Source organism: Arvicola amphibius, chromosome 8 (genome assembly GCF_903992535.2).
Source record: "Arvicola amphibius chromosome 8, mArvAmp1.2, whole genome shotgun sequence".
Classification (NCBI taxonomy): Eukaryota; Metazoa; Chordata; class Mammalia; order Rodentia; family Cricetidae; genus Arvicola; species Arvicola amphibius.
The window spans coordinates 32,117,633-32,144,501 of NC_052054.1; the positions used below are offsets into that span (position 1 = coordinate 32,117,633).

The following is a 26,869-nucleotide window of genomic DNA, read 5'->3' on the forward strand; positions in this document are numbered from 1 at the left end:
AGTAAGGTTTCTAATTCACTTCAGACATAAATGGCTGTTTGTCACAACGTCTGAAGGGAACTTGCATGTTCGTCAAGTGAAGCAGCTTAAATGAGGGAGCTTGTGTGGAAATCCCGGGGGTCAGTAGTCAGGAGATAAAGGTCTGTGTATTAGAGGCTGTGTTTTAGTTTTTCTCTCTTAGAGCTCTTACGGAGAATACACTAAAATAACTGATGATAACTTGCCCAGATTCAGTTAAAAGAGTAAATAAGAACAACATCAGGTGACAATATTTCTAAGATAAGAAAAATAAAGAGACCTTCAAGGTGCTGTGTGCAGGACCCATGGATAAATCTGGTGACCTGTATTCATGTTTTCAGAGTTTTGGATGACCAATGGAAAACTAAACAAAACAAACAACAAAGTGAACCAGCTTGGGATTAAAAGGTTGTATTAGCTGAGGTGTACAAGTGACTAAGTCTCAGAATGGCAGAGAAGGAACTGGATATAGAAACCTTACATAGTAAAGCTTCCCCGGGACTGTCCCTTCTCTATGTGCTGGCTTTATCATACACTCTGCTCTGGGACTGTTTCCCACGTGCAGAAACACATCACTTGTGGCATCTGCTGACCTCATAATGAGAGTCTTTTAAAGAGGGCAGATTGTTTCTTATAGTTAAAAAACAAACAAGGGCAGATAGATGGGCTGGGTGCCCATTCCTGAGCTGATCAGTTTTGGTATGTATAAGATGGCAATCCTAGTGAGACTTCTGCACTACAGTAAGGGGCAAATGACTTCCCAGAATTCTCTTCTTCCTACTTCTAGTTATTTTTTTCCATGTCTACCCCAGTTTGACCTCCTCTTCTTGTCACCTCCTCTCGCTGCCAAGTTCATTCTTGTTGGGCTGTAGAAGCCACATCAAATAATGCTTTGCTTTGATCCTCAACTTGCTTTCCGAGTGGAATATTTGTGGTATGAAGACTCCATTCCAACTCAATCTGGTCGAATATATTGTTATGCTCACGTCATTCATTTCAGAGATGAGAGTTCATCCATGGCAGGTGATGGTAGACATTTCTCCCATCATCTTCATATGAGCATGCCAATGAGTTCATGCAGAGACCTACCAACTGGTCTGCCCGGGACCTCAGAGGTAGTGCCACTTTAAGAGCTAGCTCACCTGGAATACCCTCTGTCAGAGAGAGTTGATAAACTTTCCCATGGATATTAACTTTGGCCTGGCTGGGGAAGCGTTGTGGGGGGAGGGAGCCCATGAAGCAGAGCACCAGGAACAAGAATTGGCAGGAAGAAAAGTGATAGGAGTTGACAAAAATTCCAGCTCATTCCAGATTCCTCCCATCGCCTCTCCACTTTGTTTCAAACTTTAATTTATTGAATCTCAAGTTGGTTTTGGAGAGCTTCATTCCACTCCTCCACTCATGTTCCAACAAGCAAGGAACCACATCTTAGGCGGATAACTTGGAAGAATGAGAAGATGGAAATCAGCCCAAAGAGTTCTAGTCACCAGGGCCCCGTGGTTATGCTTAGCCCAGGCAGACAGGACAAGAAAGGTACTTCTCCCTTTATACTGCCACGTTAAAACTAAGGCAAAATACACGAAGGTTTACTTTTAGATAAAGATAGCATTAATCACAAGGGACACATGTATCCTTGTGCTTTCTGCGTTCCAAACAATTGCAAGGGCAGTCATGACCTCCATATAAATGTACAGGCCTGAAAATTGCTAATTTATGGCACAAAATTCAGACCAGGTGATGTATCAGCTCTCCAGGATGCTAGAATAAACAGCTGCAAACAGGACCTCTTGAAACCACAAAAGCATTCTATCCTAGCTAAAGGTTTGGGGCAGAGCTATCATGCTTCCTTCTTTCTGCCCAACCCCTCCCTGCCCCCGCCTTCTTGCTCCCACCCCCTTTAAGTTCCAAAGGATTTTGCTTCTTCGAAGCTACTTTCCATTTCCTCTCACAGTCAAGTCTGCATCAAGCTTCCTTTCTGCTTTATAAGTAGCTTACTCCTCATAAAAAAAAAATCCTTATTTTTTTTTTTTAGGTTATACCTTCAATTTGTAATCTGTAGATGGAGCCATAATTAAATTTTCCTTGAAGCTCTGGCAGGTTCACTGGAGACATATTGGCTATTGTTCTCTTTCAGAAAAGGATTATATTAACAGGCCAAGGGACCAAAGGGCAGTAAGGAGATCAGGAGACCCAGCACAAGACTTCCAGCTTGATTCAGTTTCTCTGATGGGAACTTTGTGTGGTGCCTCTTGCTGGTTGTGCCCCAGAGACTCTCCTGGCGTTAACTCGTGCTGCCATTTCTCTCTTACCGGCTGTCTCTAGGTAGGATTATTGTAGGCTTTCATCCTCCGTCCCACTGGTAGTGGCTTGCAGTGTTGGTGGCTTTCCAACACACCTTCCCGCCACAGCATGTTCTCATTAGAAGAGACTTTGGGGTCAGAGCAGTCTGGTTTCTCATCTTTATCTCACTCCATGACTGCAGTATTTGTGGCTTGTTGCCTACTCTCTCTGAATCTTGGTTTTCTTATTTATTTGGTGGTGACAGTGAGCATATATCTATGCAGTTAATAACAAGAACGTAGACCAGATATAGGCACAAAGAATGATCCTGTGGGTGGTACATGGAAGTTGCTGGATAAAAGAGAGATATCGTTATTGAAAGAAGGCATTGTAATCTAGAAGCTTGATATTTGTTTCAAGGCTTCCTGCAAGAACAAAGATTTGCTCCTAAAAGGCATTTCTTATAGTGGTATCTGGGGCTCAACCATCACTCAGCATTACATACACTTCACTCCCTCTCACTACGTCATGATGAAGGTGTCTGCAGCAAGCCAGGTCCTCCTTGTTCTTGTGGCTCCCTTCTGAGTTCTGTTCTGCAGAATTCTGTGCAGACTCCAGGCTCTGCTTGAACTTTTCCCAGACATGTAACAAAAACCTCACATGGATTTGAATAACTGGCTGTTGAGATCTTTGTTTCTGTCTTATCTTTGTGGGTGAACTGAAGCATCGAAATAAGTCTATAATATCACAGGACAGTTCATCCTGGTATGGAAACAAAAATTTTGAAAGAAGTTCTGAGTTAGCCTTCTGTGAAATCAAGGCTAATTTTATACTCATGCTTGAACCATAACTGTCATTTTTCAAGCAAATGGAAAAATAGTCTATGCCTTCAGGACTTATGACCTTTAAAGATAATCAAAAACAAAGATGCTACCTTATTTTTACAACTGGGGGATAGAAATGTGCAAGTAGGTCATACGAAACAGAATTGAATGTAAAAGGTTGAATCTCATAGCAGCTTGCTCCAGACCTCTACCTGCTACATCCCTGGGCCCCTTTGGCTATTTGGATTTTCCTTCCAAAATGGGAAAATCTATAGAAATAACAGATGTGATGCCCTAGGAGAAAAGGGCTAAAGATGCTCCGTCTAAATCTGCAGCAAGTGTTGCTGAATGCAGTGCCTGCAAGTGAAGAGAGAGCGCTAAAGCCTAAGTGTAGCTGAGCCCTGAGAACGCCAGAACTACCAGAGTATAGCAGGGCCCTCTGGAGCTGATACCCATACCCACAGCCCAGGCTCCTATCTCATCTAAGTGTGGGGTTCTCTGGAAGGGCGTCCTGCCTAACTCATTCTGGGTGGTTCATATGTTCCTGGATGAAGTAGACACAAGCATCTTGAAGGACCCAAGTCTATGAAGGAGACTTACAAAGATGTCGATGGAAAGGAGCTCGTTCACATGGGCCATCAGTGCCAATTGCCCTTTCCCTTTTAACTGGTTTCAGATCCACCTCACAACTCAAGAAATGTCATAGTAGTTCATCTAATATCAACTAATAGTTGGGTTTTTTTTGACTTCCAAATTCCAGCTCCCCAAATGGCTGTTAGAATTGCAACTTTATCATTGAAATAAAAATGTCCATTATTGAGCCCTATTTCATGTCCAGCCCATGTTTATAGAAAAATGACCAAGATATCATCTGTTACTTCAAGTAGGGAAAGACTAATATTTGAGGTGGAGAAGAGGGAGACAGAGAGTATGTACTGGTAGCCTTGATATATATTTTCTACGTGAGGGAAAAGTAAGAGGGAACAATAACAATGCAGCGTGAGGGGCCTGAAAGAGAGGAAGATGTATTACAGAATGGACAATGGAAATAGAGATGAGTTAGACATGATGGAAAGAGAAAAAAGTTGGTGAAATCCTGCGACTCTTGAAATACACGATTGTCTCATATCTGTTGTCACCCAGCCATCTTGCGTCATCACCAGCACCGCCATCTTCAGGACAATGCATACTTGGATCTCAGTTCCCTTTATATAACAGAGAGGGATATTCCTGTGAAGACCGAGCAACCAGTGATGCTGTGTTTCCATGCTCCCTCCGGGATGTTATAAGGCGCTGTTGTTTATGACACCCTCCCTCTTATTTGGTTTGTGTAGGTTGAGCCTGTGATAGAGAAAGGCCATGAGAGCCTGGTCCATCACATCCTCCTCTATCAGTGCAGCAGCAACTTTAACGATAGTGTTCTGGACTATGGCCATGAGTGCTACCACCCAAACATGCCTGATGCCTTTCTGACCTGTGAAACTGTGATTTTTGCCTGGGCCATTGGTGGAGAGGTAAGGCTAATGATGATGAGCAGTTTGTAGCCAGTTATCTGATTGTGCTTCTCCCACATGTATGGGTCTAGTAGAAACACACCACTCTCATGCAAAAATACATAAAAATTTACTTATATTTCTAAGTCTATAGGAAAGAATTCTTCCCTTAAATGGTTATGTTTGATCTGTGTTTGATGAACGGTATTGTTCTAAAAGTTGAAGTGTCCTGGGGGGAATAGTTGGGTTTGGGGACCAGAACTCTTAGGGACTTTCACAGGTTACTGTCTCATGAAGTTTTTTCCATATTTAGGGATTTACTTACCCACCTCATGTTGGATTATCCCTTGGCATGCCATTGGATCCTCATTATGTGCTTTTAGAAGTGCATTATGATAATCCCACACATAAGAAAGGTAAGCTCTTTCTTTGTTTTTAACTGCCAGTTTTAAAATGTCAGGTAACTATTGTGTGTAACATGGTTGAAGTGAAATATGAAACTCTGTAAGAAAGTGTTAACCTGTACGTTTGCCACCCAAATTAAGATGCTTTTCGAAGCAAAACAGGATGCCATTCAGATTGACACCAGGCAATAGCCATTAACCAGTAGCATCTAGGCAAATGGGCATCTAGGCAAATGGTCACAAGTCCTAAGAATACATTCTCATATTTCTCACCAGGAAGTAGGAAAATGGAAGTTCCCTTTGTGATATAGGTTAGTTCCAAATACATTTCGTGCTTTAAAAAATCCCCCTTGTTCTCTCTCTCTCTCCCTCCCCCACTCTCTCTTTCTCTGTGTGTGTATGTGTGTGTGTGTCTTTGTGTGTGTACAGAGAAGAGGTTCATTTTGGATACCTTCCTCAACTGCCCTCCACCTCATCTTTTGAGACAGGATTTGTGTAGGGGGTTTGGAGGAGAATGGCACCCATAGGCATCTTTGAATACTTGCTCCCCAGTTGGTGGACACATGCTAAAAAGGGAACTCAGGACGTCCTCACGCTTGAAGATTAAGTGCTTCGTCAAGGGAGTGTTCTCCAGCCCTAAACACGTTTCTTTCTAGTTGTACATATGAAACAGCTACTGCCATCCCTCACACTGAAAACTACTGGCAATTTGTTGTTTGATATGCTATCCACAACTGTACTAAAGAAATATCTATGATGAAAGACTATCTCATCTATGATGAGAGAGGTAGCTATGAGGATATGCACTTGGTTTCTGAATTTACTCATACCATTTTTTCAAAGCAAAAACACTTAGGAGATTCACTGTGCATTCGCCAATGAAAGCAATCTTAATTATTTTGATTCACAATTTTTTCCAGCAAACACCAAACATCAACTATGTACTTGTTCTGGGTTTAAAGATTAATATGAGTGAGAAAGATACTCTCTCACTCATAGAAGTTAGAGTCATGGCAGTGTATACTGGTGCATGTCTGTAATTCCAGCACTTGGGACTTGGTAGAAAAGGATTGTCTGCTTGAACCCAATCAGTCTGCATAGTGAGACCCTGATGCGAAGCAGCACAAAATGACACAAATGAAAGTTATGGTCTTGTAGGGAAGAGAAACAATTAAAATAAAACCACGTTTCTACCAGTTGATGCAAAAGGGGGTGTAGCTGATGTTACGAGAGTATTTAATTGTTGACCCAATTAAGTCAGGAGGATGCGGTGGTAGATTGTCAAAGTTTTCCTTGTAAAAGCAGATTCTTCATAGGTATACATGGAGGTACCTCTGGGGAAGGTTTCAATTAATTAAAATTAATTACAGGTTTATAGTATCTGGGTCACCTATTCTCCCTCCCGTCAGTAACATGTTATAGCAAAGAATTTGTTATTTGTCTTTTAACCCCACAATACCCACCACGTAACTGTTTGCGCTTCAGCCCTTAGCAGCTGTTTGATGAGTTTGTTAAGGACGAAGAGAATGTTAGCAAACTGTACAGAGGGAACCTTTAGGAATTTGCTCTATCTGTAGATGATTTCTAAGCTGAATGATTTGTATGTATAAGTCAGAGGAAAATGTCACCCCAAAGCAATATAAAATAAAACTTCTTGGCTTATTTAATCTTATGATGAGTGACTTTAAAATTTTTGTTCTGCCCTTGTGTTAGAGAATTGTGGAATATGTCTGCTAGATAACTCAAACGTACCCGCCCCTCCCCCCCCCCCCGTAGCATGTGGCATGGGTCTATGGTACTTATAGACAATATGGTGACTTATGTTCTGGTTTCTGTTCACAAAGCTAATTTTTGTCTTCAAGTTATTTCTGTTTGTATTCCTTTTCTTCTTGAGATTTTAATTTCCATTAAATCAATCCATGAGTGGTCCATTTCAAAGGACCGTGAAAACTCCTCTTAAAGTATCCCAGTTCTCTTTGTCATTTGCTGTTGTTACAGGCTTGATAGACAGTTCTGGGCTGAGGTTTTTCCATACCACGGACATAAGGAAATACGACGCAGGAGTGATTGAGGCCGGCCTCTGGGTGAGCCTCTTCCATACGATCCCTCCAGGGATGCCCGAATTCCGTTCCGAGGGTCACTGCACACTGGAGTGCTTAGAGGAGGTGAGCGGTGCCACAGTCTACAAACTGCCATCCCCAGCTTAGCGCATGCTCTTAGACACTGAGGTGTGAAAGTTTCCATGCACGCCTATTATGCTTTCAATACTGGCATCATGGACAGCCACCGGTGTGATCCCAGTAGGACATTTGGCTGCTGCCTCTTCTAAATCTTGAAGGCTGGAAGAGAAGAATGATGGACGGCAGAATAATCGGGGTGTTTTCTCCTTTCTCGGTTGCTCTTGTTCCTACTTCCTTTGGGCATTTTATGACTTTTCTTCCTTTGTGTAGTTTCTTTTTCCTTTCCCAGTTTTGCCTGTTATCCCCATACTTCCCCACTCTTCACTTTGGCTTTTCTCTTTTCCTCTGCTTTTTAATTTTCTTCTTTCAGGATGAATAAGGAATGCAAAATACACGGTGCAGAAGAGAAACTGGAACCTTGTAGGCATTTCATGACTACTCTCATTAAGAGGTTTTCTCTTGAATCAAAGCCTTTCTATGTGGATCATGTTTCTGAAATATGGGATTCTGCAAGCATTGACTGGCGAAGCAGAAAGATTATGTTCAGCTGAGCCACTTAGCTCCCCTCCCCATTAAATCACCATGACAACACATATCAGCTGTAGAAACGGGGTGAATCATTTCATTCCAGTGGGGAAGATGCTCTTTTCTATCTGGGAACAGGTTCTCCTTTTGAGAGGTTACATTTTCCCGTTAGCAACCTGCAGCTGTCGTCTTCACTGGGCCACAGTTGGTCTCTTCACAGACCAATGGCAGCGAAGAGAAAGCTAAGTTCACTGTGGACTGGTACCATTCCCTTCCTTCTCCTGGCAAATGGTGAGCACAAAGGCGGTAGTCAACAATCTACATTCAAAGTGTTTGGCAACTCAGCCTTTCACTGAAATTGCTTCATCTTTTTTTTTTTTTCGTCAATTGAACCTCAAGTATGCCTGAACTGTCTGAGCATGCCTTCCATGGATTAATCGGGTCCTCCTCACTGTCCCACAGGCCCTGGGAGCTGAAAAGCCAAGTGGAATCCACGTGTTTGCAGTTCTTCTCCATGCTCACCTGGCAGGCAGAGGCATCAGGCTGCGTCATTTTCGCCACGGGGAGGAAATGCAGTCCTTGGCTTACGATGATGATTTCGACTTCAATTTCCAGGAGTTTCAGTATCTGAAAGAAGAGCAAACAATCTTACCAGTAGGCATGCATGCTCTTTGTCAGAAAATGTTGTGTCTTGAGGCTGATCTCCCAGGATGCAGTAGGGATCCTGCTAGCCAAGAGAATTGCTCATCAAGTTCATAGTCTTGAAGCCACCCACTGTGGGTGTTGCATACATCAGAGGGAATGCGTTTGATCTGCTTCCCAAACTGGAAATTCACTTCTCTTAACATCCCCTGGAGGCAATGCGAGCTCTTGATTAAAGAAAGAAACAAAACAAAACAAAACAAAACCAAGCAACCAAAGGGTTCAGATTCTAATTCCTGACTAGTGATTCTTTTTGGGTTACAATTACGATAATGGTGAAATTGCACGTTATGATAGATTGAGGAGGGGACACGTTTTATCAGTTTCATTTTCATGAAGAATGAACCTAAGGATAATTCTTCCTTTAGAAGAGCAGGGCTGGAGAAATGACTCGGTGGTTAAGAGTCTTGCTGTACTGTCAAGAGGACTTGTGGTCAAGTCTTCAGCAATCTTGTAGAAATGATACAGCCCTGAGTGCCTATGACTGGCATGTTGGGGGACAGAGATGGGAAGCTCAGTGGCCACCCAGGATCTGTGATTGCACACATGCACGTGTTTGCGTACACACACACACACACACACACACACACACAAACCCAAGGAAAGGTGTCAGACATAGTTAACTCTTCTTTGCTTTATGAACCAACTTTGTACCAGTTCTTTGGGTTATGGTGTCCCAAGAGAATTGTATGTCTTACAATAGTGAAACCTTTCATTTTTCCTTAATTTTTTGATGCATTTTCTCCCTTCAAATATTGTCCTATACCCACCGGACTCAGTAGTCATACAATTTCCTAGCCTTATATAGAGTATTAAAAGTTAAATATTTACACAATTTGTGAATTGACGGGACATACAGGTCTTCCCTAGGTGAGTGAGGCTTGCGGTAGAATTTTTTGGATGAAGTGAACTGCCGGGAAGAAGACAATGTTGGAAGGAGGTGTGTAAACAGAAGTAGCTAATGAAGAGAATGGGGGGCTTTATTTTTAAATGATAACACTTTACTCATTGCTCTGACTCACTGCACCTTTTAGAAATTTTTATATACCTTGACAGATGTCTTGAGCAAGAGTGACTTGGTATGATTCTATACTACACTTTGTCTCGTTGTGTTCGTCTCATGACTGGCTGTTCTAGCGCACCGCTTTCTAACAAGTGCACTGTGATTAGGGCCATATTCAAGTTGAGAGACTGATCTTCAGGTGCAGTGAGGGAAACCAGGGGGCTAGTGTCAGAGATGCCGGCCTCCAGCCCGGGAAGAGTTGTCCCACGCACTGAATAGGATGCTTCTTTTTCTCCTTCTTCTCCTGGGCCCCGAGGATTAAACTCAGGCTGTTACACTCGATAGCATGAACTTTTATCCATTGAACCATCTCGCTGGCCCTTTAAATCTGCTCTCAAAAGTTAGATTCTCGTACAGTTTGTGAAATGACGCCAGCAGAACTATCTACGTGGCGGGAAGCTATAAAAATGTCATCATTCTTCATGTCGGCTGTAATGTTAAAAAGTTGAAACAACACTAAGATAATAAATTACTACTAATAATAGTAAAAAGAAGAACATCACTAAAGAGCTTTAGGGATGACCATGGGTGCGGAACTAATCACAGTTAGGATCTTGACTTCTATTTCATTACATGTTAATCTCTACTAAAGAATGAATACTAATTATACCATCAAATCTCCTCCAAAGAGCTGTGCAAAGTAAGTACTATTTCTAATCACTGTGCTCAGATGAAAAAAATTGTGTCCGGATTGTTCAGTTTCTTACCTAGGTGTCTGGCTAGAATACTGGAGAGTCTGGTCTGAACTTAAAGCGTCCCCTTGTTTGCCTTCTTGCGGATTACGCTAACACACTATGGTTAAGCATATCAACATCTGAATCAAACTGTCATGCATTCTCATGCAGTACCTACAAACTGTTGACCTAACAATTAGACAGATTAGATAGACAAAATGGCATCAACGCTAACCTGAAGGTGCTTGCTTTGATTTCAGGGAGATAACCTGATTACTGAATGTCGGTACAACACCAAGGACCGATCTGGGATGACTTGGGTAAGAAGATATTATTCTTAAAGTTCAGTTAAAGAGAGGAAGAAATAACCTTTAATTTTGAAGTTGAGAAGTCCATTCCTATCTTGAAACAAAACTCTGAAGGTCTTCATCATGAAGCATCATAGTGGGGAAGCAAGAGCTGCGTTAGTGTCTTACCAGACTTCAAAAACCTGGCGGCGCTACGGAAAAGATTATGCTGTAATTTCCTGGTGCTTTGGGAAAGCTGTCTCTCCTTATCTTCATCCTCATCAAATAGACAAGGCCCTAACTAGTCTCTACATTACTTGGGCCTGCCTGGGTGTTCACTTATTCGCTTAGATAAATCCAGACTTCAAAAGGAACAACAAAGCACATTAACTCAGAGCTTCCGACCCAACGAGACGTCCAATCCCAACAGATTTACTGGGGACTTCTGCCAAACTCTCAGGAAACAGATATTTCATGCCTTGCTTGGTCTCTGCTAGAAACACAAGTAGATGTCATCTCCCACCAGCTTATTTTATCAAGAGACCACAATCTTCACTCCAAAGATATATATATATATATATATATATATATATATATATATATACAAAGGCATGAACTAGGCCAATATACTGACTGATTGTTTGGCAAAATACCAACTGATTACATCCTGTTTTAGAAATCTGTTATAAGTGGTTTGGGATCAGATAGAGAATATGAAGTTGAAAAATCAGAAAATACATCCTGCCAGTTAAGAGGCTGAAAGAAAAAGATATGGCTTCTCTAAAAGAATCGGAGAAAATCTTCCTAAAACCTTTAAGCCTCGGGGGAAGAAAAAGGTTGTAGCCAGGAACAGGAGAGAACTGCCTTACCTGGATCAATGACATATCTAGATTGAAGTTAGCTATGATCAAATCTCTAGCTGATCTTAAATCAAATGTTAAAATATTTTTTCACATTTTTTGAAGAATGCAGGGTCATTATTGTATTACTGCCTCTGTTGGGTGTTGTGCTGAAACGTCATAGTGCCTCATGGCAAAGAATGAACAAAGGACTATAAGGACTACAAAGGAAAAGATGAGACAGCAAAACACATCCAAGATCCCCAAGTTTATATTTAACCCCAATTGCAGTTTACTGTCAAAGAGCAATCTCGAGGTTAAATAATTGAAAATAAGAAGTTACTTAGAAATAAAATCCAACATTAGCCATGCTTAATCTTGTAGATAAAAATATAAATATTTGTATGAGACAGTAAATAACAGCTAAAGAAATTAAGAGACACTGTCTTCATGGACAGTATGTTCAAAGTATGTTACACATTTATATAAAATACCCCTGTTAAACTCAGTACAGCATACAAATTAATATACAGCAATAAAATTTTTTAAAAAAAAATCAATAAAACTTAAAAAGGAAAAACTAAATAAAAGGAAGGGGTCTATAAATTCATGTAATTCCAGTAAAAGTAATTCAGGGAAATTTCATGATTTGGGGGGGTTGGTATGCTAATTAATAAACCTCTGCCTAGTCACCACTAAGATCCTCTCTTGTTTCATTTTTACAAAAAATGTTTGCTGTTTTAGTTTTTTTTTTTTTTTTGCATCAAAAGTAAACTTGGAGGAGTGAAGGGTCAAGAATAGGAAAGATTGCGGAAGAGAGTGAGGTGGGGCGTGAGCTAACGCAAGCCTTGCTTCGCAGCACAGCTGCGGTGACTGATTCAGGGTGGTGTGGGCTTTCAGTTCGAATCCCTGCAACAAACCTACTCACCCAACATCTGGAAATGTGGCTGCAGATAGACAGATAAATGAGGAAGGATGCTGGCGTGATCAACTGCCTATCATAAGAAAAAGAAATGTCTTTTAATAAGTATCCTCCTGTTATTTGAGTTAATTTTATCAATTAGTTCTAAAATTCAGTAGTTCTTCCCTAGGGCATAGCGAGTATGCTGTTAAACTCGCCTTGTGGGCCTTCATCTCTTGAACCCTCATTAGACTGGGTTTCCTCCTCTTAATGGCGCTCTCGAGCTCTTCCCCCAGTTTGATCATACTTGACTTCAGTTACTTGACTGTTACTGCCTTTGCTAAATCCACCATCTGTTTCTTCTCACATTTTGTGACTAGTGACCTTTTCTTGAGCAAAAATAACAGTTCATTGTTTCTTTAATAATTTTTGGTTGAAAGCTGGACAGAGCAACCCTAGATTCTTCAGATACTTGAAGTTTTGATTAAAATACAGTGGAGAAATTGCCGTACTGATATCCAAAGGGGCTGTTCTAGCTTGCACTCCCATCAGCAATGCAGGAGTGTTCCCTTTACCCCACAACCTTCCCAGCATAAGTTGTCATCAGTGGTTTTGATCTTGGCAATTCTTAAGGGTGTAAGATAGAATCTCATTGTTGTTTTGATTTGCATTTCTCTGATGACTAAGGATGTTGAGCATTTCCTTTAGTGTCTTTCAGCCATTTTAGATTCCTCTTCGAGAGTTCTCTGTTTAGGTCTGTACTCCATTTTTTAAATTGGACTATTTGTTCTTTTGATGACCAATTTCTTGAGTTCTTTGTATATTTTGGAGATCAGACCTCAAAATTACCTGCTTATATTTAGAATGTACTGCCCATAGCCACCATAGCACATAGCTGCTGATATTTATATACCTAAAATAATATAGAAAATTCAGTTTTGCTGAGAAAACACTCCAACACTACCTTGGAGGTGGAGGCAAGAGGATACTGAGTTCAAAAACATCCTTGACTCCATGAGACCCTCACAAGTCTGAATAATTCCATCCAACTGTTTTGTAACATGCAAGCATCACCAGGAACTTCTGAAATGTCTTCTGTGGCAGAAGTTTGTGTCAGATCAATAGAACTCCTATAGACTTTAATAGATTGTCTAAGAAAGGCACCCTTTAAAGAGATAGAAATAATATTAATTTTTAATACTTCAATATTTTTGAAAGTCGAGTCCTTTAAGTTAGTAATTTTCAAGCCATCTACATGAGAGGCAGAGGCATAAGGACTGTGAGTTCAAGGCCAACCCTAGTAACATAGCGAGAGCCCATAATAAAGATTTTTAAGAAGAGACCTGGGCTAGAGTTTAGTGGTCTGTCCACCAACTATGAGGCCTGAATTTGATCCTCAGTACCACAAGAAATAACAATGAGTGGTTGCTTGTGAATGATAGAGACCCAATGTATTTCAGTGCTGCGGAGCTGCACGACACTGTCAACTTTGTGTCCTGTGTGTGAGAGATCTGGGAGAAACATAAGAAAATAAATTGTCTCCACTTTTCAGGGAGGACTAAGCACCAGGAATGAAATGTGTCTCTCGTACCTTCTTTACTACCCGAGAATTAACCTGACCCGCTGCGCCAGCATCCCGGACATCATGGAACAGCTGCACTTCATTGGCGTGAAGGACATCTACAGACCCGTCACGTGAGTGCAGTGGGGTTTAGGCTTCTCCATACTGTGACATTATGGGCTACTTTATGTGCTGTTCTTTCTAATTGCTTGGAAACTGGGAGAGTGAGTGAGTATCTTGGTTGCTCTGTCCACGTTCTTGCACAGTACCCTGGGGATCACTGATGACTAGGAAGACCTAAAGGATCCAGCCATTAGCTGGATACAGTTCTTGCAGGGAAGAGATAAAGAGGAATGAACAATGGAGAAGGCAAAGTTCAGGGCACCCAGTCTCCCAGTGGCCTGTCCAGGTAGCCACAGGGAGTACACATCCAGTTGCCATAATGTCCCTGAAGGGATTTCTCCTAGAAGTGTTCCATAGAGTGGCTGTGCCTGGGCTTCTTACTGGGGATGCTCCTGCAGTGCTGTCTGCCTGATGCATGGTGATTTTCAGACTTGACAGTAGAAAGCAGGTGTTCAGTATGAAGCACATTGACTATCATGCTGACCCTTCTGATACGTTAGAGGAAGTTTTCTACCATTCTAGAAAACTGCCAACTATTTAAGTTGATAGCACATAGCCGAAAGTGAACCTTGTGGTCAGACTTTAGACAGGGCCTTCCTGCATGATTTGGGTTGACTTCAAACTGGCGATCTTCCTGCCTCCTCCTCCCAGGTGCTAGGATTCTGGATGTGTGCCTCCATGGATAGCTAAGAAGCGGGTGTTTGTGAAGAGCAGTTTCAGGCTTGTTCTGTAAACACAGTATGACTGCATATCATAGAAACCAGTATAATTAAATACGAAGACTTTTCTTCCCCTCTTAAGGTTATTATATTCTAGAGATTTGGGGGATGGAATAGACAAACAGAGAGACATTAAATTTTAAATAGTAGTGGTTATTATAAAACAGAAAAAATAAGGAAGGAAATGAGCAACTTTGCCAAGAGAAGAGTCAAAACCTTTCTGGGAAGGTGACATCTGAGCAGGGACACACAGGCTGAGGAGCCGGGGACAGAAAGCTAGCAAATGTATTGTATGCAGAGAAAAGAGAGTGATGAGTGTCAGGATTCTGGCGGGTGTGAGAATGAACAAGACCATGCCTTTGGCTGGAGCAGAGTGGAGAGTGGCAGAGACTGTGTGAGGATGGGGGAGTCAGAAGTAGCCTGGGCCACTGCGGCCGTTATGAGAAGTACAGAAAGAAGCCACAATGGGACAGAAGCAAAGTCTATTTGGCTACGGTGAGAAGAAAGGAACACAGGAGGGTAAGATGCAACAAGAGGACTGATCAAGAAATTACGGCGACTGTCCATTGGAAGCCAAGGGCACCTTGGATCTAGGCATGACATCATGCTAAGGATGGTTGCAGGAGATGCTGAAAAGAAGTATGTGTTCTCAGGGACATTGGTACAAAGCATGGATGGTTGGTGGAAATTCATAGATGGTGTAATTTGCCTTAAGAGGAAAATCTTTCTGAGAATTCGGACTTTCAGAAAGAAAAAGACTGATGCAATTGAACGAAAATATACACAGTTTTTTTGAGAGTGTTTTTAAGAACAGGATGAAAGGCATTTAATGAAGACATAATAAAACACAGATAGTCAAAGAAACTATAATCTCTGTTCCAAATAACACAAGGATTAGAAATCGTAAACTAAGTGCTTTCTTGCTCATCATGTGGATGAACGCTTTCCTCCTCCTTTTCATGCCACGCTGTGACCATGAGAGCCGAAGGCATAGTCCAGTTCTCGCTAAATACTAATCACAAACGCCTGTGTGAAGTGAGTAGCCGCTACTGAGTGTGCTCACACGCATGATTTAGTGTAACCTACTTGTACATAATTCCAGTTGGTAGAGCAGGACATGGGGCTGCAGTGCTATAGAGGAGAAAGCAGAAACTGCATTGAGGAAACTATTCGACACTGAGCAGTATATCGTCAATGGGAGAATTAGGGTTCACAGTTCAATATACCCGTCACTATCTATGCATGGAAGAGCTTCCTAAAAGCTCACATCTTCCAAAAAGAAAGTGTGATGTAATTAGACAAAAGTACATAGGATTAATATGTTTTTAATAGACATCAAAACAACATATAAAATGTGATTTTAAAAAACTACTAGGATGGGGGCAATGAGGAGAATCAACGGGCAAAGGCACTTGTTACCAGTCAAGTGAGAACCTAAGTTTAATCTCCGGAAACATAAGGGTATGGTTTGTTTAAATATTTGGATGACTGGATTTTGGCACTCATGTGTGGGTCTTTGTATGTGTTCAAGCATGCATGTTGATGCATTGCAATGTTGGAGATCAGACTCGGAGCCTGGCACATGGTAGGCAAGGGATGTACCACTGACTTATACCTCTAGCTTACCAAATAGTCATATATCATATCGCTCCTTACTTCAAGTCCATTTTTCTCTTTAGAATGCATTCTACGCCCTTAACAGGAAATTTCCTAACTGTGTGTTTATTAACAAAAATGTAAAAAACACATAGCTGTATGTTTACAAATGAATGGACGCCCCTTGCTCCATCCTTTATGCTCACCTTGGAATGAGCATCTCTCCAGATTCCTCTCACTGCATGATTAAGTTTTCCCAGTGTCCCTAACTTCTAGCTCCCCCAGAAATGCTATATTTGAGTTCTTACCACTTGGAATGGAAGAAAGAATTACTTTCCAAAACAAAGTTAGCTGTGGGCTATCATTACCCAGAAAAATAGTGTTTCATTTTCTTGTATTGTATCTATATTTTCTAATCTAATTTAGAATTTTCCCCAGATGTTTTCTTCTTTTTTAATGAAATGTTTTCTTTATAGGAAAAAGAGACTGAGATACAGTGTTTTACACATGACAGTCCTGCTGCCTCTTGCTCTGTAGTCTGTCGATGAGGCTCTGCTCATCTTTTATACTGCTCTATAACTTCTACTTGAGGTTTTAATAATTCAATTAAATTCATTAAATCCACATTATTAATTAAAATCAACTACAAGAGGAGACAATGTCTATAACTTTGTCCACTTTCATTGGTTCCCACTTTGTTCTGAGTTCAGCTTTCCTGTATTTTTAAAGATTTGCTTTTATTGTGTTTAATTATGTGTATGGGGGAGGGTATGTGCATATGGGTGTAGTTTCTCACAAAGGCCACAGGTGTCAGGACCCTGGAGCTGGAGCTATAGGCAGTAGGGAGCTGCCATGCGTGGGTGCTGGGAATTGAACTTGTGTCCCCTAGAGAGGCGATACATACTCTTAACCACTGAGCAATCTCTATAAACCCCTTTAATTTATATTTTATGAGTCTTTTATAAGTTGTGCCATGTGATTTTCTTTAGCCTTGTGGTTTCATGGTTCCCATCTCACTTCTTGCTTATTCTGAGGGCTTCTGTCCAAAACCTCATCAAACATATTTGAACCTAGGCTTTCTTCTTGCCACACCGCAGCTGGGGGATTAGATGAGTCATTTTCTGCACACATATTTTGAGAGGAAAGGGTTGTAGGGTGGGACTGGCTGCTCCCTGGTTGAATGTGTGCGTTGTCTGGGCTGTGGATTTATTACTACTGTTGGAAGCCACTGTCTCTCTGCTGGGCTGAATCATTTTCATGGAGGATCGTGTCGGCCTTGGACAGAAATGTCCAGTCTTTTGCTAACCTGGAGACTGCCTTCTGTCTAGGAGACTCCATCTGGCTGTGTTTCTTTCAGTCTTCCTCCAGGGTTGTGCATTACTGAGAGAGTAACAATTCATTAATATTCATTAACAATCAGAAAGGTATGACGTCATGCTGCATCTTGTTTTTGTTTTTCTGCTTCCAGCTAATGTGTTTATGTTTTGTGTCAATTGTTTGGAGGCATAATTTAAAATTAATAATAATAGTAATTTGAAAGTGTACCTATTTAAATGTAGTCTCAGAAAATTCCATTAATATCACACTTATCCTACCCAATTACAAGATAAAGAGGCTGGTAATCCCATCTCCTCCTTAAAGTTCTGGGAAGCTGAAAATCTGCTATATGTCACTATATGTTAATTTTTTTCTTGCATTTTATATAAGTGTGGCTATCACATGTGCATCTGTGTCAAGGTTCCTTTATTAATAGTGATTCTGAGATTCTTCTGCATTTGTGGCTGTTTCATTCCATACCATTTTCTTGCCAAGTAATATTCTCCTGGACCAATCACTTCCTAAAGGCTCATCACTGTGGAAATACAATTTCAGTGAAATACAAACATTCAGACCACAGCAAGGGGTACTAGGACCAAGCCTGACTTTTTCCAGTTCATCATTCTGTTGTTTGGCATGTTTCATTCCTAGAGTACTCTAAGGTTAATCTTCAAAATTACAGAAAGAAAGTTTGTTCCCTTAAGTCATTTATGAGTCTGTCTGTGTGATTCTTTTTACTTTTACAATTTACTTTTCATGTATTGTTAAGCTAAATCATTTGTTTTCTTATTGAATTATAAGAGCTCTTTTTGCTATGGATATTCATCTTATGTCAGACACTGAACCGTGGATAATGTCTCTCGGTCTCTAAGTTTATTTTAACTGTTTTTCTGAGGTCCCTTCTATCATTTCGTGTCTTGTTTTGATTTTTTGAAATCCCCTTCAAGAAGTCTTTGCAAACTATACATTGTAAATATTTTCCTCTCTGGGACTTTAAAGTTTAACTTTTACATTTAGAGTGATGATTTATTTTGAATAGATTTTTCTTATAGCACAAGGCAAATTCAAAGCAAATTTGTTTTTCAAATAAATATCAAGAACCATTTGGTGAAAGAAAACTGCCTTAAGTTTTTTTATATTATTTATTTAGGTTATTTAGGGGTGTGTGTGTATGTGTGTGTTAGGACAACTTACAAGAAGTCAGTTATTTCTTTCCACCATATGGTCCCTAGGGATAGAATTCAGGTTGTCAAGCTCGGTGGCATTTACCTGCTGAGCCATCTTGCAGGCCTAAAAGCTGCAAATTTAGAGTTTTTGTTGCACAGCCATTTGAGCATATGCTGACTCTGGCCTGGGCTGCGTTCATGGCTGTGTTTACTTTAGCATACATTTGATTTCTGCGGTCCTAGAGGAGGCCTTTAAATAGGAGAATACAGTCTGCAAACCCCCACTTGCCATCACCCCTTCCCAAATTAATTTTATTGTCTAGGCTCATTATATTTTCACATATCAGATTAAGACAATTTAGTCAAATTTTTAAAGCAAACACCCAAATAAAACTCTTTAAAAAAAAAAAACCCTCTGATTGGAAACATTACAGAAAGCTCAGGATATACAAAGTGAGCCATTAGCCACCAAATAAAAGGCAGACATTCCCAATTAGCAATCTATCAGCCCCTGTTTCTGTCCCTGAACAAGAAACTTGAAAACAAGCAAGCAAGCCAACATCAAGACGGAGGGAGAGTTATATGGGTTATATGGAGTCCCCGGATCAACTGGAAAAGACTGGCATGTTAGCTGTAGGAAATCTACTCCATGAACATAGTACGCTCCACACCTTGGAGCATTTCCTCATTTTCCTCAGCAGTTTTGAGGGTAGTTTTCCTTATCGTTTTCAGTGTAGATGGTTTTCACCTGTTTTGTTACTAGTATTTATCCTTTACGTTTCAATACCTTTGTATGCTAATTTTGAAAACTGTCTCTCTCCAGTTTCTAGATTTTAGTGTTTTTCTAGTTTGTCGTTAGATTCAGGTTCATCTTTATATACTTGTTCATGTGCTTAGCAATTTTTGACTATATGTTTATATTTTGTGTTGCTTAGCACTATACTTTCTCTAATTCCTTAACATTGTTGTCGGCGTGACTCTAGAATGAATGTTTAAGGCCACTTATCTTTTCTACTAAGGCCTGATCCACTCTTAGGTCTCTGAGATGGTTCTCTGAGATGTCACTCGATACCTGTGACATCAGCAAAGATTCTCTGCTCTGGCTAGCTGGAACTGGTATGTGTACCAGCTCTGGGAGCTCTCAGAATCATAGTTTTGTGCTGTTTTTGTTTTGTTTTTCTAAGTAGTTCCCCAGTTCCTCTTTGCCTATCCTGTACAATTTCATCTTTAATCTAGTTGTCTCATTACGTGAGTTTAGTTACCCCAATACAGACTTAAAGATCTCTGTGTTTGATACTTCCTCCTCAGAACTCTGCTTTGAAACTTGCAGTACTTCCAGACTCCTTTATTCTGATGTTTGTCTCTTTAATTCATTGAGATTGTCGATTTATTGCTTGGAAATTCTCCTTTGCTGCATTGTGACCCAGGGCGCGCTCACCGGCAGAGCTCTTGGGTGAACACAGTGTTCAACTATGACATGTGTTCATTTCCTCCAGGGTCATGGTTTTCTCCTTCCTGTTTTCCAGTCTCCTAAACCAGACATTCTGTTCAGCTTTGTTAACGAGTGCTGGCATTTTTCACAGTAAGTTGGTGTCTGTTACTCCACACGGCCAGGAGTGAAAGTCCATTAATGAGCATCTTGTTTGTTTTACTAATTTTTGACCATATGTTTACTTGTGTGATGGAAGGAGACTCTATAAGGCTATTCATTCAGCTGTATGGACCCGGCCCTGCTTCTTGGCTGAAGTTACCCACTTTCTCCCCACACCTCTACCTCTTCTCAAGGCCTACTCTAGCAGTAAGACCTTAGAAACAGCTGTGGGTGTTCAGGCAGACTTGAAATCTAACAACTGCGTTGCTTTCTTCCACCTGGTTTTACATGATACAGGAACTCCGCACCTAACGCCATTGCGTCTTGAATGAACTGAGTTTACAAATATTATTGCTTACCTTTGGCAAAGAAAACTAAAACACACTCTAGATTGCAGTGGGCAGCAGTAAATTTTGCTGTGTTTGTTACAAGAAAAATGTACCTCAAAATTTAAATTCGATTTACAAAGGAAAATTATCCATCAGAATTAAGGCAAAATATTAACAAAATTTGTTCAAATCAACCACAGTGATTATTTATAATATCGTTTGATTATAAATATATGTGTATCCGGGTAGACATGCCCGACATATACCATTTTATTTTCTCTAACAGTCTCAATTCTTCCAAATGAACCCTAGTCCCAGCAATAGCAGGGATACTTGGTATTTTAATCAATTAATTTATTTATACTAATTTAATTTACTTATTTAATCCCACTACTGCTTCTTACAGGAAGCTTATTCTTTTCAAACAAATAATTAGCGAATTTGCTTTTGCAATGCTCCCTCCTCTCGCTCCTCAGTTCTCCAGGGAGTAACCTGAGCTGTGTTGTTAAAAAACTTGAATGGTTTTTGCTTAGAGGTGAAGAAAAGGACATTTATTACGAAGGGAAGGGTCGGAAGAGACAAAGTCTGAGACAACAGGCTCAGAAATGCTACTGCTGCATTTTCAGGTTCCCAGTCCTCGAGCCTTGTCTCCAACACGTGTTCTTCTCTCCCTGGCTGCCCTACCAACACACGCAGTTACCGCTTTCACTATTTTGGAGCGAAATCTCCATAAATATTAACTTACTGGCTTATTATAGAATCAAAACTTTTAGAGTCAGCTCTTCAGAATGCTCACAGTGTTCACTTTGGCCAGCAAAGGTGGACAAAGGTCACATTTACCACACTGATCATACCAAAGCCCTTAGTAAAAGTTCAGGCGCCCCCTGGTGGTGTTTCAGGAGATTGCAGGCAGATGTTTCCCCTTCCCACCCCACCCCTGAACCGCCCTGTTTCCACTTACTAAGGTGATTTTTCTTTTATTCAGTATAGATGCCTTGTCTCTATAAAGTTAAATGTTATTTTAATAGTTAATATCCACTATCTTACATGTAAAAGACCTAAATGACAAAATATGCAAATTTAACGGGCTTCTTTCTAGACAAGTTTGCTTTGTAGCAATTCTGGGTTGTAGCTATAAATCACTCCAACTTGGTTAGAAACTATTCTACACTGTAGAAAACATCACAGCATATTTAATGTAATGTGATGCTGGTTGCTCTTATTACAGTACTCAGCTTTAAAGATTGTGTGAAATAACGTATTTAAGACTCCACAAAGTTATATTGACTTTAATTAGAAGTGGGGAGATGAGGACTGAAGGTGGAGGTTTTGTTTTTCTGTCTCAACCACCCAGTCCCAAATAAACACACAGAAACCTAGTATATATTAACTACAGAATGCTTGTCCTATAGCTCGGGCTTATTACCAGCTATTTCTTACGACTTAAAGTAACCCATCTCTAGCAATCTACATTTTGCCGCATGGCTCTTGGCTCTGCCTGCTGTAACACCTTGCTTCCCCAGTGGCTGCTTGCATCTCCTCCTCCAACTCCACCCTTTTCCCTCTCTGTATACTTTGTTGGGCTTTCCCGCCTTGCCTTATTTTGCCTTGCTATAGGCCAAAGCAGCTTCTTTATTAACCAATGAGAATAAAGCATATTCACAGCATACTGGGGGCTTATCCCACAGCATAGAAACCCTACTAAAATAGTACCCACTTTTCTTATTTTCCTCACTTCTTAGAACAGATAAAAAATAATTTTCAATTTTGTGACAAAAATATTACTTTTATACCCTCCACAGATTCATAAGGTTTGTGTTTCTTGTTGAAGAGATAACGTCCAGGGGGGTTATCCAGGTTAGAAAGAAGGTGGTAACAAACAAGTGAACAGAGCGTGAGGACCTTTATTTAAACCGTGGATTCAGCAGCTGGCCATGATTATCCGTGACTACTGGCAATCCCTAAATCATCATTTGGGGCTGTCACGGTATCTGACACATATTGGTCCCTCATGATAATCCCATGTAACAACGATGAATAAATTAATGTAAAGTTTTGGATGTGTAAACAGTTATACCTTTCTTTGTCTAGGAATCAATAATACGCAGCCTGGAAGGGAAGCTGTCTCTTGAATATCTTTTCAAGCTGGCTAAGATACTTTCCTGTTAGCTCTTCTTGCTTTGGCATTTATAATCATGTGTGTGTGTGTGTGTGTGTGTGTGTGTGTGTGTGTGTGTGTTTTAAGGTACCCATGAAAGCAGAGTATATTGGGTGTGAAGCATAATTTTCTGAGTTAATTCCTTTATTTGTTTGTTTAGGTTTTTCAAGACAGGTTTCTCTGTGTAACAGCCCTGACTGTCCTGGAACTCACTCTGTAGACCAGGCCAGCCTTGAACCTACAGCGATCTGCCTGCCTCTGCCCCCTGAGTGCTGAGATTAAATGCACTTGCCACAACCACCCAACCAGCAAATTCTTTTTTAAGACAGAATCACATGTAGCCTAGGCTTCTCTTGAACTCACTGTGTAGCAAAGGTTGACCCTGATCTTTTTACCTATCTCCCTGTCTCCTTGAGTGCTGGGGTTGTAGGCACCTGTCACCACGTATGGCTTCAGTGCAAACTTAAGTGCCTGATTCAGTTCGAAATCTTTTGTGTTTATCCTCCAGCAACCAGAGCAGGACGCCCTGGAGAGGCTTTTCCTCAGGACACTGAGGAGTTTATTCCTGTCGCAGCGACTTCCAAGAACCTGCAATATCCTTTCCTATATCATTAGTAGTGTCGTCCCATTCACAAACTCATACTCACTGGTTAGACTACAATGTTAGCTGGAGTTTTCAAACCCTGGGAAAGCATTCTGCAGCAAAATGATGTATCTAACACTTGCTGGATTCCCATGCTTTGATGGACGGCCCTACATCCATGTACATGTACACAGCAATAACTGGACTTAGTGGGTTGCAAACAAAAGATAAGGAAAATACATGAATTTGGAAGGGGATGTGTTGGAGCATGGGGTGATCATATATGTATATGATTGTATTTTGTTGTATGTGTATATGAAATTCTTAAGAACAAAGAAAATTTGAACAAAAGAATCTAAGATCAAAACAAACTTCCTGGCCACAAAATTTGATCAGTGTGGGAAACTGAAAAATATAAATAAAGATTGCCTATAATTTCACCTGAAGCAATCAAAGTAAAAGTAATGACCAGTTTTCTCTAAAGAAAAACAAATTACTCCTTTAAAAGCCTCTTCATTTGTTAGCCTGAGAGCCCATTAAGCAGGTAAGAGCTCTTGCCTTTCAGGAAACCCAGGTTTGTTCCTCAGCACACAAATGAGAGTTCACTGCTATCCATAATGCTCCACTTTCAGGGAATCTGACCCGTGTTCCAGCCTCCCTTGGCACTAGGTCTGCACACGGTAGACATGCATGTAGGCAGCCCAAGCACTCATACACATAAAATAGATACATGTATAAGGAAAAAGAATACAGAAAGGCACCTATGAGTTCATAAATGCTTTATATGGAATTATTCTTCTATTTAAAAAATGAGCAAGCAAGAAGTCTATGTTAGAATGTTGAAAATTACAGGAAATACAAAATATACTCTGCTGTCATGTGATGCACTGAATGCAGTTGTGATTATTTAATTTCAGGACATGGCCTTTCATTATCAAAAGCCCGAAGCAATATAAAAACCTTTCTTTCATGGATGCAATGAACAAATTCAAATGGACTAAAAAAGAAGGACTCTCTTTCAATAAACTGGTCCTTAGCCTGCCTGTGAATGTGAGATGTTCAAAGACAGACAATGCGGAGTGGTCGGTAAGCCCCGCTTTTCATCCTCTGGGAACCTGGTTGTCACAGTTGGCCTGAATGCCATAGAGGAAAATCTAGGCTTCAGATTCCCATCCATTGATCAGTGGTCTGGGTGTCCTTTCCTGCTTGATCATGTTAGCTTGCTCAGAGAACATCTGAGATGATGAACATCTGAGAGAGAGAGAGGGAAAGGGAGAGAGAGAGGGAGAGGGAGAGGGAGAAGGAGAGGGAAAGGGAGAGAGGGAGGGAGGGAGGGAGGGAGAGAGAGAGAAACAGAAAGAGCTGCTAACTGGGACTAGCATGGGCTTTTGAAACCTCAAAGCCTCCTCCCCTTGATTAAAACACTCCAACAAAGCTGCACCTTCTAATCCTTCCTAAGCAGTTCTACCAACTGGGGGTGGAGTGTTAAAATATATAAGCAGTGGGGGTCACTCTCCTTCATGCCTCAGCCCGGCTCTTACACAGCTGCTCACAGGGACTGTCTCTATTCTTTTTTCAGATTCAAGGGATGACAGCGTTACCTCCTGATATCAAAAGGCCTTATAAAGCAGAACCGTTGGTGTGTGCCATGTCAGCTTCTGCTCCTCTGCATGGCGTTTTCTCCTTCAGGTTGCTCGTGTGTTCTCTGTTTCTTGGAAGTATGCTGGACACCCGGGGCTTGTGACTGCTGTAATTGGTGATGCTAGAGTCTGGAATCAGAGACTGCCTTTAAAGTCAGGTTAAAGACTATGTTCACGTTGGGCCCCAAGAGACAGGTGTGAAGAGCACCGAGACTTTCAGTATGCACACTCCCTCCATTTTCCTCCGCAGGGTACCCGGACAATGTCACTGTGGTTCTCAAGGGTTTCCTTATAAAAGCAGATGTTCTGTGTCTATGATTAGTAAAATGAAACAGACCCGACTAAATTGCTTTGAAAGTTTGAGAAGTCAAGTAGAAAGAAAAGAATCTTTCATTTTTTTTCCACATTCTGTGTTATTCCAGTACCCATTGTTCAGCCTGATACCCATCCTTCTTTTCATCAGCAGCATCAGAGGAATGCTTGTAAATTACTCTGTACTCCATCCTCCATCCTAGATGTAACTTGCAAGTGTGAGCACAGCCCTACTCCCTCTGACGTTGCCCACCCCCTGTGTTCTCTGTGACCTCTGACCTCAGTGCTTTTAGGTGGTACCGCTCCTGTTTCCTCACTTGTCTGATCCTGTTGGTACCCAAACCCACATCAAAGTATCTCCCTGTCTCTGCAGTACTGCTCGGCTGAATTTTTTCTTAAACTCTTTAGCACCCTTGAAAGAGATTTTGATAAATGTAGAGAAGGTGGTGGCTGATTGTAGGCTAAGAAAAAAATAGAGATGGCTGCAAATCCTTTGCTATGAAGGGGCCTAGATGGGATTCCAAAGCAGAGCAGACAGGGTGAGCAGACAGGAAGCCGTGGGGCCTGTAAGGTTCCTCACCGCTGGGTGTTACACACTGGCTCAATCTGAATCATATTTCCTATGATAGATTTATTTTTATATTAGTTGATGGACTGACTTCCAATATAAAATTCCCACCGACTGAAGATCTTATCACTTTTTTGGTCTGTTTGTACTAGCTAGTTACATTTTGTTTTATGTCTCCTTTCCTCATCTATGTGATCCATGTTCAGATCATATTAATAAACTTAATGGAATTCAAGTTTTTGTATGGTTTCGTTATGTGGTCCTTGAGGGAACCAAGTGATTGTGTACTGATGTCACCAAAAGCGGCTGAGGAACTGTAATTTTTCCACTTTAAGCCCTTTCTGACCTCCAAACATAAGCTATATTGTCATTTAAATAAATATTATGTTTTAGAGTGTTTGCTTCTTGATTCATGAATTTTTCAATGTGTGGAACTATTGATATATTCTGTGATTGGCTTTATTTCTTTTTTGTACAAATATTTTATAGCAGAATCTATGACTTTTTTCATTTGGATATTTGCGTAAGAAATATGCAGATATTACCTCAGATAACCCCTGGTTGAAATTTCATGTTTAATTTTACTTCAGAATTTCTGGATCTGAGGTATCAAAACCAAATGATTTCCATGGTAAATGAAGCGGTACTATATTTATTGTCATTGTTCTTGGTAAGGAACAGGAGCACACCCAACCATAAAAGAACAAAGAGTTTGGGGAGCTGGCTTGTGAGGAGCCAGGCCAGGAGAACTCTTTCCACTGCCATTGCTAACCACAAAGCTGGCATTGTTGCTCCCCGAGGGTTTTCTTATGACTATATATGGCTTTGAGGAATCACATATAGGCTGGTAATAGGCGAGGTTATGTAGGGGGAATTCTTTACAGTGCTCATTAAGTCCGAAATTGTTTAATACTTTCTTATATGGCCTGTGCTTCTTTTTCATGGTCTTTGTGATGCTGTCTTGGACTAAGCCAGCACAACATTAGCTGCTTCCTAAGGTCGTCAGGTTGAAAAAC

General features: G+C 40.8%; 1 protein-coding gene across 1 annotated transcript in view; it reads left to right on the forward strand.

The window, feature by feature from the left end:
• The window catches only part of Moxd1 (monooxygenase DBH like 1), a 76,512-nt gene extending 51,435 nt beyond the window's left edge, over positions 1 to 25,077 (forward strand). Inside the window, exons 5-12 of the mRNA XM_038340518.1 lie at positions 4,457 to 4,636; positions 4,929 to 5,031; positions 7,018 to 7,184; positions 8,187 to 8,378; positions 10,424 to 10,483; positions 13,743 to 13,885; positions 24,251 to 24,419; positions 24,913 to 25,077. Coding sequence (XP_038196446.1) covers positions 4,457 to 4,636; positions 4,929 to 5,031; positions 7,018 to 7,184; positions 8,187 to 8,378; positions 10,424 to 10,483; positions 13,743 to 13,885; positions 24,251 to 24,419; positions 24,913 to 25,077 — 1,179 coding nt within the window. The remainder of the gene's footprint in view (positions 1 to 4,456; positions 4,637 to 4,928; positions 5,032 to 7,017; positions 7,185 to 8,186; positions 8,379 to 10,423; positions 10,484 to 13,742; positions 13,886 to 24,250; positions 24,420 to 24,912) is intronic.
• Positions 25,078 to 26,869: the final 1,792 nt, after the last annotated feature.